The sequence below is a fragment of the Phalacrocorax aristotelis genome, chromosome 3, assembly GCF_949628215.1.
Source record: "Phalacrocorax aristotelis chromosome 3, bGulAri2.1, whole genome shotgun sequence".
In the NCBI taxonomy this organism is placed as follows: domain Eukaryota; kingdom Metazoa; phylum Chordata; class Aves; order Suliformes; family Phalacrocoracidae; genus Phalacrocorax; species Phalacrocorax aristotelis.
This window is the reverse complement of record NC_134278.1, coordinates 52,054,103-52,071,088: the sequence shown is the minus strand read 5'-3', so window position 1 is coordinate 52,071,088 and position 16,986 is coordinate 52,054,103. Positions and strand designations below refer to the sequence as shown.

Here is a 16,986-nt window from a genome sequence, read left to right as displayed (position 1 = left end):
GCATCACATCATGCTTATAAAGCCTGCCAAGATACACAGAGTTGTTGGGGCTCCTCTTAGCTTATATTGAAACACTGTTATATAAATTTCTACCACTTGCCAAAAGTAGCTCATAGGCTTTTCAAAGTGTTTCGTTTCATTATTGCTGTTCAGCACAGAGAACGCTACTCGCTGTAAGAAAGGTTTACCTTTCCGAGTACTTGTTATTTTTAAGCCTGACAAGCAACTCAAGGGCAATGCCAAAAGTTGGATTTTTTTTTTAAACTTGTTTTGTTTTCCGAGTTGTTCGGACCAGAAATACATGCCAGAATATAACAGCCGCTGTATGTAGATTGCAGCCACCTCACCCTGTTTCTCCTGGCACTGGCACTGTTTCTCCTGGTACAGCTCCACTTCAGGGTAACCTGAGGGAATATACGTACGCATTTTAAAAAAAAAGAAAAAAAGAAAATCTAGCTACAACAAATAACTGTGCAAGATAACATTTATATCTGATTGTTCATAGCCACTTTAATATCTTTGCAGCAAGTGCGAAGTCTTGCTATCAGATAGCTGCAGCACGCTGCTGAGCTTCTGTTCATAGGTCCATAGGTGGTAGGGAGTATTTCAAATAAAATAATTTCAAGCAGAAAACAACAGTACTTTCTGAAATTCATATACAAATTAAATAGCATTTCTAGATGTTAGTATTTTGCCTTGTTAATTAGCTTTCATGATAAATACCAGTATAAAAATAGCTTCCTGAAAAAGGTACAAAAGTATCTGAAATGTATTCTGAAGGCTTCTCTTTTTTTTTTTTTTAACATACTTACAGAGAGGTTTTGTACCTTGAGAGGGCACAAATGGCAACAGCACTCAGGCTCTTATAAAGGTTTCAAACTAAAATTTGAAAAAGATGCCCAAAACACAAGCGGTCTACAGAATAATCCCCAGTGGAATGGGAATGTTTCCTCCTTATCATCGGTTACGTTCATGAAAGCAAAATAAAGATTTGGCCCTACTAGAAAGGAAAAGTGAATGAACCCTGGGATTTACTGAAGCTGTCACTGAGGAAACGCTTCATACTGCCAAGGTAAGTCAAGGTGAAATTGGCCATAGGCCAGTAAATGATCAAAGGTCCACTGAATTACACTGGCAGCTCATAAAGCAAATCATACAGAATTCTTTTAAAATGCTACTGAAGTTTATGCCGACAGTTTCCCCTCCTTTCCTCAATTTTACTTCTGCCTTTTGTGGATGCAACTGTTCTGTCAGTTTGATGCTAAACCCCAGACTGGAAAATAGAGTAGATGAAGTCTGCAGAAGCATGCAGCTCTGGAAGGCAGTAGTTTAGGTTTACAAACCATTGGTCAAAACGGATCGTCGGTGCCATCGGAATGAAACGGGTTTCACCATACATTAATTTAGGAGCAAAAGTAATGGGGACATTGCAGTCACAACACGGTGGTAATAAAAGCTGTAAAGGCTTTTGTAGAGAAGTCTGCACATGAGATTCAATAATTACCAGAATATAACACAATTACTTTTTGAAAAGAACAAGTTTTACTGGAGAACAAGACTAAAAATGATGCATGCAGTAACGAACGGGGCGCTTGAGAACTACCATCTTTATTCTGAATAATTTGAGACTGATCACAGTTACTTTAGCACCATGAAAAACATCAGACATTCATTTCTTACCCTTCTAACGAAGCAGAACTTTAAAGAATGGACTTAAGGCTAGCAAAAACATATATCCTTTAGTATCAAAAAAAACATACAAAAGATGATGTCTAAAAAGGTACTTAAACATGTTAGTGTTATTAATATTAGCGAACATTTTAGTATAAAATCACTCTACTCTTAGCATACGTAGTTCCAAAACATTAAAAATGTTGATACTATGTGTGTATATATATAAGACTAAAAGGCATACTGAAAATATGCCAAAGTTTACTGACTAGAAACTGGCTGGCTGGAACTGTAATGGTGCTGCGCTTGTCAACAGTGAAACACACAAAGATAATTCCTTCTTCCTCAGCTGCCTCCCACACTCCAGTGCACGCCCTGGTCAAAATACATTGTATTTTTATACATATGTACACATGCACTCTTTTAGTATTGGAGGGTCAGGTTCAGCATAAGTAAAATGCCTAAAAGTGAGCTTCTGTAACGCCTGTGGCTCCCTGGAGGGGATTTGGCCCAGAGCAAGGCCGCACCTCTGGTCCCTGCTCAGAGGAGGGCCGAGCCCCTCCGCCCCAGGGGCTTCCAGCCAGCGAGCCGCAAAGCAGCAGCTGCCCCAGGCCAGCACCACGAGAACCCTGCTGCCCAAGCTAACCCATAAGGATGATCCTAAGGACAGGAACCAACGCTGCCATCCTTAGATACTTCCTTTGGGGCTGCAAGGAAGCATCTCCCCTCCCTTTGGCACATACTAGCCCATACAAAAAAAAACAAGCAGGGCATTTTTGCTTTGAAATGCCTGTGTCCGTTTTTTTACACAATAAGCATGTGATCAAAGCTTTCATCTAGTATGTGTGAGAACTACCTCCAGGGCTCTTGGGAGTTGATCCACCCTCCCATCTCCCACTTTGCCTAGCCACCCATCAGGCAATGGCTATTCAAAGGCTTAACACAGGAAAGAAGTTTGAGAAAGGAAAGCTGAAAAGTACTCTCTGTATGCAATGTGGGGTGCATCAGCTTTGCCAATCCAGCGTCTCCAAAGAGAAGGGGTGAATATATGTATGCCCAGACATCATACGTGAAGAGCCAAAGGAGAAAAAACGGTCAGTTGTCTACCTCATCTGATACTGAATATACCCTGAAAGATGGCCGCAGAATGGCTGTGCTGTCCTTGACTCCAGTAACCCCTTTAGGAATGTCCATAAATGGTGGCTGAAAGTAAAACTTGAAATTAATTTTAAATGTTAATGCTGAACAGACAAAGATCTGGATGAAAGTAATTCTAACTAAGAGTATGTTAATCTTGAGTCTTGGTTTGAGACTTGGGCAGGTCCTTCAACACGTAGCCAAAAGAAATCCAACAATACTTTTTATTAATTATACATGGTATATTGTTGCATAGCTTATATGTAAATAAGAACCTGAAGGGTTTTCATTATTTCAGACTCTTTGAACAGGTATATTAAGATTTATGAGGATTTCATACCTACTGAAAAGTAGTAAGTACCAGTCATACATAAAACCAACCCCTTGCTCAAAATCAGTCTTGGTTTCAAGATCTGGTGTAGTAAATTACAGCATCAAGTAGGACTGGAAATTTCATAGTCATTTTAAGTGAAGCTGTTCCTACCCAATTTCTTCTGAGGCTTACCCTGAGAACATTTAGTGGAAAAAGACAATTACTCTGTTGATAGGATGGGAGAGCAAAGTCTGACAGGTACACTATGAACTCTTCTAGGGGGAGGGACACATCTGAATGATTTAAAAGTTTCCTTGAACCAAGCTAGTATTTTAATTTTAATCTACCCCCAACAAGATTAAATCTGGCATGAATTAGGTCTTCAAGATATGGGTTCAGCAGGTTTCCCATGAACAGGTTTTCACACCTAAAATTAAATTTTGTTACAAAAATTTATGTACATTTACTCGGCCAACATAGACTACTTGGTGATTTTCTCTCCTAGTTTTCAGAATAGCAATAATTTCTACATTATTCAATCCTTTTTTCATAAATGTGTTGAAGAGTTGCTATTTGCATTGAGCTTTTTGTGTTTTGGTTTGTGGGGTTTTTTGGGTTTTTTTTTGGTTTTTTTTTGTTTGTTTGTTTTTGTTTTGGGGTTGTTTTTATTGTTTGGGGCTGTTTTTCAAAGGGAGACAGCTAACTTCACTTTTAAAGCCTCAGGGCGTATAGAATCCAGTACCTGCCGAAGTCCATTTCTCAGGGTTTAGCCTGCCTCAGCGGTGACAACCTGAACTTCATTTTTCATCTTAACTACATCTTATCTAGCCTTAGGACACAATCTGCTTATGCTTTTCTCCAATACAGAGCATTTTCTATTGGACATTTCCACCATAGACACAAGCTAGCAGTCAAGGCGCTAACAGAAGTCTCATGCATTAATTTACTTTTTTTAACCTTTTCTAAAAAGTCATTTTTTTCCTGAAGCCTTTCCAATTTGAGCATTGTTGTAAAACAAGCACTGGCAGCAGACATTGGTTCATTGTTCCAACATCAAGGCACTGTAGCTTCCTTACCCCTAAGTCTGCTTCCCTCTTGCCTGCCGTCCCGTTCAATAGCTGTTCTTAACACAGTAATCACTCCACTTATACACTCACCATACCCCTCTTCCTGGAGTCTCGGGGGTTTGTGGGTTTTTTAACGTTGTCCTTTGTATTTTTGAGCATAATTTACATTTTTAGTTACTCAAGAGTTTGGATTTTTATGAGCAGATACATTTTTAAAGGGTCTGGCAATAGTTAATCCATACTATTGTTATACTATTTCTGTATCATTTTTAAAACTTAATTATTTTGTATTCTCTCCCAGATAATTAATACAGATAGAAAGCAGCAAGTCCAGAAGATGCCACAATTACATCAAGATGTCTGGTCACAATGATTTCAAATTGCACAGTGCTAAAAAGCAGCCTTGTTTTTGGTTAAAAGCTCAAAGCTAGAGTACATGAAGTGCAAGATCTGTGATGGATATTAATTTTTCATAACAAAGCAATAGGAAATGAGGCTTTTATCACACTTAACACCTTTTGCGTTGCCCACATAAAAGATAATACTGAACAACCTGTTCTACAGAAATACTCCAGATGAGAACAGCATAAGCCGTTAACAATGTTTTTGTAATGAACGCAGCATTTTGCAGTCATTTTAATTAGCAATACTACGAATGCTTTCATGACAATTTTAGAAGTACTTATGAAGTGCAGAAGCACAAGTCCTTGTGATCCTGAAGGGCCTCTGTCTTACAGATGAGTCTGGGTTTGTTTTTTTCTTCCACCTCTAACATTTTAAGATTCAATTCTTTTAAACCTTGCTCGTGTACAGCAGGATTGAAATTCTGCAGCATAAAAAAGGTATGAGCTTTGGTCTCCAATAATTAGGATGCTTTGCATGATTATATTTAAAGGACTGAGTTGATAGATGCAAACATTCTATGTAATAGTATTTCCAATATAATGCTTTATATCACAAATGTACATGGGCTTTGAGCAATTTACTGTAACTCTGGAGAAAAAAAATAATAAAAATAGAAAAGAAAAGGTTATAATTTTGAAGTGGTATGCCTCCACAGTTTATGTAAAAACAGGTATTGTTACTAATTAAGTAAATCCACTTAAATGTGCATTTTGTCTTCAGATGACATTTAGTTTACTCTTTGCTATGACGCTTCTAAACAAGAAAACAAAAATTATTGGTATTGAAAGGACCTGAAGTAAAGAATTAAGTATTCCACTGCATTGCTGACCCATACCCACAAATAAACAATGTACTTGGAAGTGTTTTATGGTAAACTGAAAAGCAGTGTTTTCATCTCTAAGGATTATACTTTCACATATTTTTCAGAGAAAGGTTTTCAGTAATACCTACTTGACAAACAGCGCATAATGCCTAAGAACACAGAAGTCATAGGGCCACATGTTCAGCATTTTAAGCAAGAAGTGGGACATGCAAAGACATTTCTTTATATTTGAATAAAATATGGAGCTATTCCCTACACCCAATTGAACACAGCCATACAGACCTATAATAAACCTGCATGGTCACTTAGTGCAAAAATCTTTAATAGTCGAATGTCATTGTAATAGCTCGTGCATATTTCCACATTAAAAACAACTTATTATTGCACTTGGAATGTATCCTTTAAAGCTGTCTTGTTTTTAAGACTAAAGAACAAACCTAACAAGTACAACAGAATAATGTGAAATTTAGTCTAATTCACAATACCTCTCCAAAGTATTACTGTCAGTACAATCTCAAAACTACCAGCTACTCTGAGGTTTAGCCAAAAAAACTATACACGTATACATTAATAGTATTGCCTTTACCAAATAAAAAAATTATCGTTCAGCAGCTTTACTTCTGAATGTGTTTGCACTCGGAGCTTAGTTTGTGCATATTCAAAACCTGGGTCCATGAAAAATTTCATCCTTCGTGTACTTTGTTTGGGCTACTGTGAAGAGGTGAATGCAAAACCAGTTGGGTGTTTAAGCAAACCGAGCAGGCCGGGTATTTAGAGAAAATAAAACAGATGTTTAATAATTTAGCTTTCTAATGCAAAATTATTTCAGCAAGAGTTAAGGTACTCGAAAAGATGCATATTCACGTTCCTGACGCATAATTATAGAAGACTAAAACAGCATGAGAAACTTCAAAAACCAAATCAAGTCATAAGAGCTACTACATTTTCCAGTATAGACACCCACGGGTGTGCCTGCGTTGGATGGTCCATAAGAGTTCTTGAAGAGTCCTGGGTCAGTGAACCAAAACCAGCTGTCACACTTCCAGAAACTGGTTCTGATGAATTAGAAAAATATTCTCTTCACACAGAATCGCTACGCACCTACACACCAATGCTACAAAACTTCAAATACTTTGAAAATGTGGCTTGAAATCAAACTCTGACTCATCAAAAAAAAGTTTAATGGTATAAAAGATTCATATAGCAGTTCTGAAATTTGAGCAATAGTTCAAAGCTTCTTCAGTGTCATGTAGTATCTTCAGTCAAGAAGTACAAATTTAGCTTCGGTTGAGGAAGGTCAGGCTTTTACAGGAAAAGTATCAAAAACCAGATTCCATTTCTTTGACTGACTTTTCTGTAGTGTCCGACACCAAAGTGCGTTCATTTTCCAGCATTTTCTCAGTAGTTTCTCCATCAACAGGTTTTGCTCTTTCTTTTAATTTCTGCCGTTCATGGACCCAGGGGATGAAACATAATATAACTCCACCAATAATGGGAGGAACACCAGCCAGGTAGAACGCGACATCATAGGTGCCAAGGTGATCATACAGCAAACCTGGAAAGACAGAATGTTATCACTGATAAATAAACAGGACCTCAGGAATCTACAAAAACCCATATTTTGGTTTGGATTCAGAAACTTGAAAGCTGACTGTTGTGGTTTAACTATCCACCACCCACTGACTGATGCCCAATCCCGTCCCCAAGCAGCGATCACTGCCTCCCGGCCAACTCCCCCCAGCTTATATACTGAGTATGACATCACATGGTATGGAATATCCCTGTGGCCAGTTTGGGTCAGCTGTCCTGGCTGTGCCCCCTCACGGCTTCTTGTGCACCTCCTCACTGGCACAGCGTGGGAAGCTGGAAAGCCCTTGATTTAGTATAAGCACTGCTCAACAGCAACGAAACAGCGTGTTACCAACATTACTCTCATGCTAAATCCAAAACACAGCACTACACCCGCTACTAGGAAGGCAACGCTATCCTAGCTGAAACTAGGACATTGGCACAGATTATTATAACCACTGATCTGGCTACCTGGTGGCCAAATATAGGTGTATATATAGGTAGAAATGTATTCCAGAGTTGATTTAAAGACTCACGAATAACTCAGTATGTCACCATTCGACTGCTTAACTACCACCCATGAGTAAAACCACATACCATATTTCCTATTTGAAAGTTGGTCATTTCAGCTTCTCCAGCACTTGAATCTTGCTATGATCTGAGGAAATTCTCTCTCTTTTGGCAACAGCTGCCTTTCTTCAAGGTGCCTCTTAATCTGATTCTAGGTATACTCTACATATTGCATTCCTGGTAGCCTCTTATTAGAAAGTGTGGTTTCCAACAATTCACTCTACTTCCTCTCTCAAAACACTTCCCATTAATAAAATTCAATTTAAGTATTAATAGCTGTGATGGTATATCCAAATCAGGAAGCACCTAGTCTATGCTGTTGTAGCTTTAAGATTTTGTTATTTATAATGCTGCATAGTTCAGTAACATCTTACTAAGTATCTTTCAGTAGCACTCACAAGACCTTCAGGTAAATTCTGATTGAAAAATCATCAGTGGTAAAGATTACAGCATAAGGTATTTCCACCTCCCGAAGTACTTCCATTTTTTGTCTTTAAAACGTGTACTTTGTCAAACAGTCTCCCATCAAAGAATGAAAACACCCCCAACGTTCCTACTTACAAGAAGCAATTAAAGTGACTGAAGTTTTTATCCTCGCAATTGTTCTTGCATATGCAAGTCAGAGTCAAATTAATTTTCAGATTCTAATTTGGAGTCCTTCTGTAACACAGTCAACCTATAGGCTGTCACCTCAACAGCGTGGAAAATGTCAGGTCCTTGATCCAAGTGGAAACCTGTCTTCCTTTTGAGGAATGTTTTACCTCTGCATAACTTAATGACTGAAGCAAACTTTAGAGAGTACAGTAAATTAATAACCCATGATGTATTCACCATGTGTTTTGGAGCATGTAGCGAGAAAACGTCCAGTGTAAGTGTGCTGCATATGATGTAGGAACTGAAAATAGACCAAGAAGTCATGCAACCATAGAAACATATTTAAAGCTACAGACCACGTCTATACTTACCTGCAATGGGTGGACCAACTGTCATAGGTATTGACATGAGTCCTAGCAGAAATCCTATGGCCTGGGAGACATCCTGAGCCCCAACAAGCTCAAAGGCAATAGGAGCCATAATGCAAATGAAGCACCCATCAAACAGGCCCATGAAGAGACAGACAGCAATGAGACTGCCAAAAGCATGGCACAGTGGAATCATCATAGACATCAGGCCGATAAACAAGAATGAGGCCACCTAAACACAGCCAAGGAAGAAAAATACAAAGGCATTGCATCAAATCAGCAGAGACAAAGGGAACAAGTGAGCTTTCTTGCATTTGTAGTGAATTAAATTGTCTGCCTATATTTACTTTAAAATAAATAAAATCAGTCTCCATGGATTACCACCATCAGAAGTTACATACTAAGATAAACCCAACACATATAACCATCATGACATGCAATCAAAGAAATTCCGCTACTCATTTCACAAGTTTTCAACACACATTTGTCATTACCTAATCACTGCAGAATAGTTGAAGTCATTTCTCATGCACCGACATTTTTTGAAAAGTTACTCTCTGCTCTTCTCACAAATGAAAGCCATGAAAATATAAAAAATTTAATATAGCTGAAACACTATAATTAGACTCCTCACTGTTGTAATTTAAGTAAAAGCATCAGTATTGTGAGTGATTACTTCAGGGTGCTTATATTCAGAGGTGGTATTTGAAAGACTCATTTCAATTTTTCCACATAAAGGTATTTTGCTGTATTCCTGTAGCCATGCATATTTACAAAGATTTTATTATAATCTTAGATTAAGATTATTATTGTTGTTTGTTTGTAATATAAATTAAAAGAATAAAACTCTGTCTTTCCGCAAAATGAAGAACATAGAAGGTAGGAGTTTTGCTTATGCACCATCCATATGTCTGCATAGGAAACAACTTCCCACCGAACTGCACGAACACATTTTCCAAACAAGACGTGCATTATGCATTGGTCACTTGTAGACCATTAAACTAAAACAAGGTCACTTAAAAATTACTAGACAATCTGACAGATAAGTGACATCAAATAATGCATCGGGAAGAGGCTTTAAGCAGACAGCTAGATGAAACTGAGTTTTCAGAACAGTATAACAATTTTTTAGATAATGTACTTTTTTAGCATACTAAAGAAAAACTGCTCTGAAGCATCTGAAGTTTTTATAGAAATAAAAACACTGAAGAACGAGGCTTCTTATAAGAACTTAAGGATAGAGGTGAAGAAATTCTCTATTCTGTGTATTGATACAGAAAATATAAGCTAATTTCAAATAATATTTGTATCTAAGTGGTTATCTGTAAACAAACTCTAAAAAAGATATCATTGACCAGATATCTTTGTATCCAGAAGAGACAGAATCCATCATTCTGTTGCTAAATATAGAATTTGTAAAGCAAAATCCTGCAAAAAGAAACACCATAAAGAAGAATGCAGAAACAGAAAGATGAAGGCTTAACTCTTGTGAGTTGTTCAACTATGAGACAGTAAAGCTCTAAGAGAAAAAAGATTTGCATTAGTCAAAATTAACTCAAATAATTTTTGTATAGATAAGAAGATAGTATGAACCATTGGACAGCCCAGAATAATAGTTGAGGTGAATATTCACCTTCCCTCAGAAGTGTTCATTTGACACAGGAGAGCTGAAGATGCTGGGGCTTGGCTTAGCAAAAGTGAATGTGGTTTTCCTGCTTAAAATGAGGTGAAACCAACTGTACTCAGAAACATCCTAGGTCATGCCCTAAACAAAAGTCCATGGTTTTCAGTTCTAGCTATTCAAGGAAAAGAATAAAAAGGCTTGTTGTTTTACTGTAAGCTTGATATCTGTGCTTTGTAAATCATGGGTAACATCTCAATGTTGCCTTTTCACTTTTTATCTTAATGTTGTCGTTTCATGGAAGTGTAACAATAGGTATTAAATCACTGCAAATGAATGAGATACAGCCCTAGTCTCTCATCAGGGAATCTGAATTTGCGTAACTATGGCAACAAGTACTCCATCTTCAGAAAGATGGTTCTTTCCTAAGAATTGTTTTCAATAATGTAGTACAGATAATAGCCATTAGATGTCTCCCTTGTCATTCATTGTAAAACAACAAGACCACCCAGTGGCTGGTAACAGGCAAGCTATTAACTAAAGCTTTTCTGAAAACCTACATTAACACCACTACTTTCTTTAAAAAGAAAAAAAAAAAAAGAATATAAATTATAGGTGTGGAGGGAGAAAAGTGTATACCGTCCTTCATCCCCAAGCTTCAGCATTTCTGGAAGCAGTGACTCTTTCTGCAAGTAACCTCCTTCATTCAGCAAAATCTCATCAACTAAGCACTTCTTATAGTCCCATGGCTTTACCAGCGTGCACTATGCACAGAACGCACTTGACACCCAGTTATCACGTATCAAAGATCAAGAAGAGATCCAAAATCCTTAACAGATGTTCCTGTCCATCCAGGGGAAAAAAAAAAACCACATCGATCTTTCTGCAACCATTATAAAATCATAGGATAAAACAGGGAAAGCAGAATCTAGAGAATCCTCAAATGATTTCTCACTCACATGCTAATGATTAGTAATTTATTTCATTCCCAGCTGAAAGCAGCCAGCAGGTTGTAGACATGTTTCCTTTCCATTAAGGAGAGAATAAAAATCAGAGATTCATGAACTTGGCCCCAAAGGCTCCTAGTATCAAGAGTCATACACTGAGTTTCCTAGAGTTTTAAAATGTCTCAAATTTTAATCTCCAATCAGTTAATTGTGCTTACTTAACTGTATCTGCAACCAAAGCCTTCAGAATATTGTTTGTATATTCCTTCAGAACAGCATGAAGACATACCTGTAAATAAACTTTTTTTGCACCAGGAATATAATCTGCTACTCTGCCGAAGATCAATCTGCCAACTCCCGAAGTAATGCCCAGACACAACAGAAGCACTTCTTCTGGCACGCTGTCACCAAATCTGTCTTTTACATGCTTCATCTGTTTAAAAAGAGGGTTGAGAAAAGAAACTGGCTTTAGAATTAAAAGGAGTATAAACCTTAGAAAACTTGAGTTAAAAAGTAATCTGTGAGTCTCAGACTTACAAATATGGCCATAAATGGTCAACTAACTCTCAAAATCTGCAAAAGTAGAGTAAGTTTTGCACTGGCTTATGAGTATTAAGTGCAATGCAATAAAAACCATCTGAAACATGTTATTGCTTTATTCACAATTAAGTTCCTAATTCAAGAAAACAACAAGACTGCATCTAATACCAAGAAAATTGAACAGAACCTGTAAATGTTCTCCCCAACCACATGTCATAGATTTAACATAACGCAGAATCCACAAGGACTTCTTCAGGGAAGGGTTGCTTCACTGGCCGGGCACGCTCTCAGGTCTGAAGGTACTGAATGATTAACGAGTATCACCGCTGTTCTGTGCATTGAGACAGAGACACAAGCTACACAACTTATAACATAGCTCAGGGCGGGAGCAAGAAGCAGAGGGGCAGAGAGTTGGAGGCCAGACAGTGCAAGTAAGAGGAGCCCTCCCAACTGCCTCATCCTGACATCCGTGATCACCATGACATCCAGGGGCAAGGAGGAAGAGGAGCAGGAACCACCTGCAGTGCCAAACACAACAGCAAGCACTTCCAGGAGACAGCGCAGCTACAGCAGCAATGAATAAGGCAAACCAGAAGAATGGTTTATCAGCCACTTGAACCTAAAGAACTAGAGCAGCTGACCAATGGTCCTAACCCTAGAACATCAGCTACAGTGTGATGAACTACCACCATCAGTAATTCTAACCTTTCAAGTCATTTTAAAAACAGAAAGTAATAAGACTGGCTTGATGGATTTGGATTTTATTTTTTTAATACATATATCCTGTCTGGTTCCACAGTGGTTTTTGTTTGTGGGAGTTTTAAAATCAGCCATAAAGACCAGAAATTACCCATAAGAAAGATTTTTTGCACAATCACTTTTTGAAACACACTTGGCAATGCCAAGTATGCCAAAGTGGGCTTTAGAAGATGAAGAAGTCATTTGCATAGTCCTGCATTCTCTGTGTATATATAACTAGTTCCAAACAAGAAACTCTAAAGACACAGAGGCGTGAAGAAGCCAAGGAAAGAAATTGATTTTAAGGAAAGTTGTAGTAAAAACTTTTGAGAGATAGGGTGACCAGAGGCTGGCAGACCTGGATAGCAAAAGCAGTACGCCGATTTTTGTTATTGATTTGGGTTTATGATATATCACTTCAAACTAGAGAACCCTTATTCTCCTATGTATAAAATGGAAAAGTTCAGTTGTAGTAAATACTTCAAGCAAAACAGTCAAGATTCTTTCCTGGCCAGAGCATTAATACACAAGCAGAGTCTTTTTCCCCAACATAAATAAGATTTGCTGAGCAATGGTGATTTTCTTGAGTATAAAATCAGTTGAGTTTTGTTTACATGTCACAGAAAGTCTGCTAAATCTAGTATTAATTTGTCCAATATAATTGATGTTGTCAGAAAGGAAATAAGGGTTAGTGGTTTTGCTTTTTTTTTTTAAAGAATAACTTCTACCTTCAATTGAAGACAGATGCTTGCTCTTTCTATTTTTCAGTTGGGTTTTTGGTGTTTTCTTCCTTTGCTTTTTAGGACCCATTTTGGAACAGGATCTGATGAAACTTTTTTCTGTTATGATACTTAAACATAAAAGATAAGTTGTTCTATTTATTCCATTTCTGTCAAAGGTGAGAAGAGGAAAAGCTGACAGTTTTCCCACCCCTACCTTTATGTGCCTGTCAACACCTGCTGGCCCAGCCAGCAAGAGGAGCCAAGGTACTTTGCCATTCTTGTCACCTGTTCCACTTCCATGTTTCTGCAGCCTCTAGCTTGTTTAATTAGCACACCCAGTTCATCCGCCCCCCAGAGGCTTTATTTTACCTCTTGAAAAGCTCTACATCTAGATAACTATTAACCCTGCATCTGCATAGTAACTGGGTTTCTCAAAGCAGTACTCCCAAGGGAAAATTGCTGTCCTCTTAGATCAGTGGGGAAAAATTGTATTCAATGAACTACTTAAGTAGGAAAATAACCATTACTCATCTCATGCTCAAAAATCTAAGTTAGGTTGGGGTTTGGGGTTTTTTGTGGGTTGTGTTTTTTGGGTTTTTGTTTTGTTGGTTTTTTTTTCTTTCTTTTTTTTAAGCTTTCACTCCTCTTAAGCACATCATAACCTTAAAGAGAACTTTCAACTAGATGTAAGAAGAAAATTCTTGCCCAGGAGGGCAGCAGGTAGCAGCACAGGCTGCCCAGAGAACTTGTTCAGTCTCCTTCCTTGGAGGTTTTCCAGACCAGAGTGCACCAAGCCCCGAGCAGCTGGGTCTGATCTCAGAGCTGACCCTCTGGATCTTTAGCAGCATATTCAATCTTCAGTGATGTAGTCACTAAGCTAGCTGTACATAACAGCAGTATTATTAACTGAATATCTGAAAATACAGCAATTCAGGATTCAGTACTGTAAGTGCTAACTCATTATGGTCTTAGAGACATTTCTTGTAACTATAGGTTAAATACATTTATTTATTTATGATGAAGTAGCTTAAATGAAATTCAGATTTCCACAGATTTTTAACAGATAGAACTACTCAAATCCCACCATGGGCAATTACTTGCAAACCTTCTCAGGCAGCATCTCATGCATTAACGCTTCTGTCACTGCAGAACTCTACAGACTGTAATTATATGACTCTTCAGGCATTATCTACAGCAGTCAAATGGGGACCCAGGCACACAGCAGGCACACTGAAGACTAAAGCATTTCCCTGTGGGTTTTGCCTGTTCTCATTGACATAGCTAGCTCTTCACTTTCGTTAGAGCTGTGTGCATGCTGAATTGCAGGCCTGATTTTTCCAAATGTAGAGAAGGCCTGTAATTTTGCCTGAGCCAGCCAGTACAAGATTTTCCAGACTAGCACAGCTTCTTAAAATAAGTTCTTTGTACAATCCAATTTTCCAAATCAAGACATAGACAGTGGACGATATAATTGAATGCATCCCTGGCACCAGCATTTTAACTGATACCCTTTGCTGTCTATTACCAGGGTAATGCATGCAGACACAGACCTCATTGTCCACGTTCTCATTACTGTTAGGATGAGACTAGAAGAAAGATTAGCCACTTGGTAGTGGCTGGAATGCTTTCCGATATACTGTCTTGGCTAACCTCTCTCCGTCCAACCAAGACTCAGATTTTGCAAGATCTTCCATTCAATGCACACACATTTCGGCTATATTCATGTACTGAATCAAAGATAGAGAGCAATCTAAGCATAGCTCCAGTTCTTTTTTCCAAGCACAAAGAACCTGAATAAAGTGGTAATGAACTAGTAAGAACTAATTCTTTCTGTCAGCTGCTTTCCTCCTGTGTATATTCCATTTTGGGAATTCCCAATCAAGTAAAGCTTTAGTAGGCTAAATGCAATGCAATCTTTCTCACCTAAAAAGATGGCCAACAGCAATATATAACCTAGAAAAGTTCCAGCACATAAAACCCAGCATTTTCTTCAAGTCCTGATGCTGAAACTATCCTTACACTGGTTCTGAATGAAAAAAGGGAAATATTTACAGAGTACTGCTGGTACCATTTGTAAATTGGAGAGACTATTCCTATCTGCTCCAAATTAAAAATTTTCTGAAAGAGCTGAGGGGAGTTCTTTTGATTTTTCTTTCCCAGACAGGAAAAGGATAGCCTACACAAACTTTTCATTCATGCTTTCCAGAAATACACAAGTTCTATAGAAAACCAGGCAAAACTGTGCTTCCTTGAAATGCAAAGTGGCAAGCCATGCCTGTAAGTATGAAGATTAAGCTTTGCACGCAGTGTCAGATGAGTCTAAAGCATAACATTATGGGCAAAAACTATGATCAGAGACTGAATCAATCATAGGGCTCATGGTATGGAATCTGCCATGAGGCACAAGCACTTGTAATCTCCAGAACTGCTTTAATAACATTTTTTTTCAGTACTAATTCGCCCTCTTAGCCATGCAACAATTTTAGATCCAGGCACTCAAAATAATTCTAGACTTGTATAATGTATGAGACTTAGCCATCAATCTTGGCACAGCAATACCTCCCTAATCTATTGATTTGATAATTACTACCATGGCCTTCAAATACCCATTCAGTATTATTAGAAGACATGACAGCCTTGCCATTCCATCACTCCAAATTTTTTTTTCCAATCCATAAGCGCAAGAAAGGCAAAAGACAAAAATAAGCTAAGTGCATGTCCAAGTAAGGGTATTAGCAACTGACAGAACACAAATGGAGTGGGTATATGTAGAAAAAGTATACTGGTGCTCATCTTCAAGACTACAATTAAATCTTCAAAGATTTCACATAACTAAGAAGTTATGTTTATTTCACACACATCTGAAAAAAACAGCAGCCACAACAATGTACAGATCTTTCTGTGCTGTTAGTGCCATCACACAGCAGCCTTCCTTCAGTGAACAAGTCAACCACATGCCTGAACAAGCTGACACCTTCAAGGTCCTAGAGAAAAATATTAACTGTTGCCTGAGATAAAGATATATTAAGAACTTAACAATGAACTGTCCTGGAAGGTTGAAAGTTTCAGGATGTGCTGAAAAACAGAGCATAAAGTAACTCTGGACAAATCACTCTATTCTCTAACATAAGGACTCACCACAAAAACAAGGAGGGGGGCAGGATCAGAGAAAGAAACTTTGTTGCCAGAGAACTGTATGATACTAGGCACAGGGAAGATCATGTAGTACAAATACATTTCTGGTCCAGACTCCAAAGAAATTTTAACTGATGAGCCAAAACCTAGCATAAAAAACAGCAACTCCTGACTCCTGAATATCAACAGGAAGAACATTGTTTCAGTAAAGAGACATAATAGTATTACTAATGCCTAATGCACATCCATTTTTAAGGGAGTGCCATCATCCTGAGATGGACACAGTAGCATTTTATAGAAGTGGTCTTCACATGACAAAAATATGCATATATACATCTTCAAGATAATTCCTGTTTACATACTTGCCACAACAGCGATACTTCCTCTTTCTATCTCTGGTCAATTTAATCTACATAATGAACAAGGAGGGAATTAAATAAACAAGGTAATTTTTGCATGGCAATCAGAAAATTTTCTATTATTCCACTAAACAAAGCAGATTCAACAGAATAATCCATACATCATGAAGATTCAGAACACGTATGATCTGAATTTCTTAAGTAAACCTATTAACTGTTATGTTCAGTTTAACTGGTAAGCCTATTTAACATAAAGATTAAGAATTCAGATAAGATTAAGAAAAACAGGTTGACAATTACAGCGTTAAAGTTGTTTGTTTGGCTTTTCCCCTCAGAATAACTAGTCCTGAAGAAATTTGCCCTAAATAAATAAATTAATAAAAAGAATCTCAGCGCTGTTAATGTAA

At 37.8% G+C, this 16,986-nt stretch overlaps 1 protein-coding gene across 1 annotated transcript in view; it reads right to left on the bottom strand.

Annotated features, from left to right (window-relative positions):
* Positions 1-1,588: 1,588 nt before the first annotated feature.
* The window catches only part of SLC16A10 (solute carrier family 16 member 10), a 75,775-nt gene continuing 60,377 nt past the window's right edge, over positions 1,589-16,986 (bottom strand). Inside the window, exons 4-6 of the mRNA XM_075087455.1 lie at positions 11,375-11,518; positions 8,521-8,749; positions 1,589-6,971 (exon numbers count right to left, since the gene is read on the bottom strand). Coding sequence (XP_074943556.1) covers positions 6,736-6,971; positions 8,521-8,749; positions 11,375-11,518 — 609 coding nt within the window. The 3' untranslated portion in view covers positions 1,589-6,735. The remainder of the gene's footprint in view (positions 6,972-8,520; positions 8,750-11,374; positions 11,519-16,986) is intronic.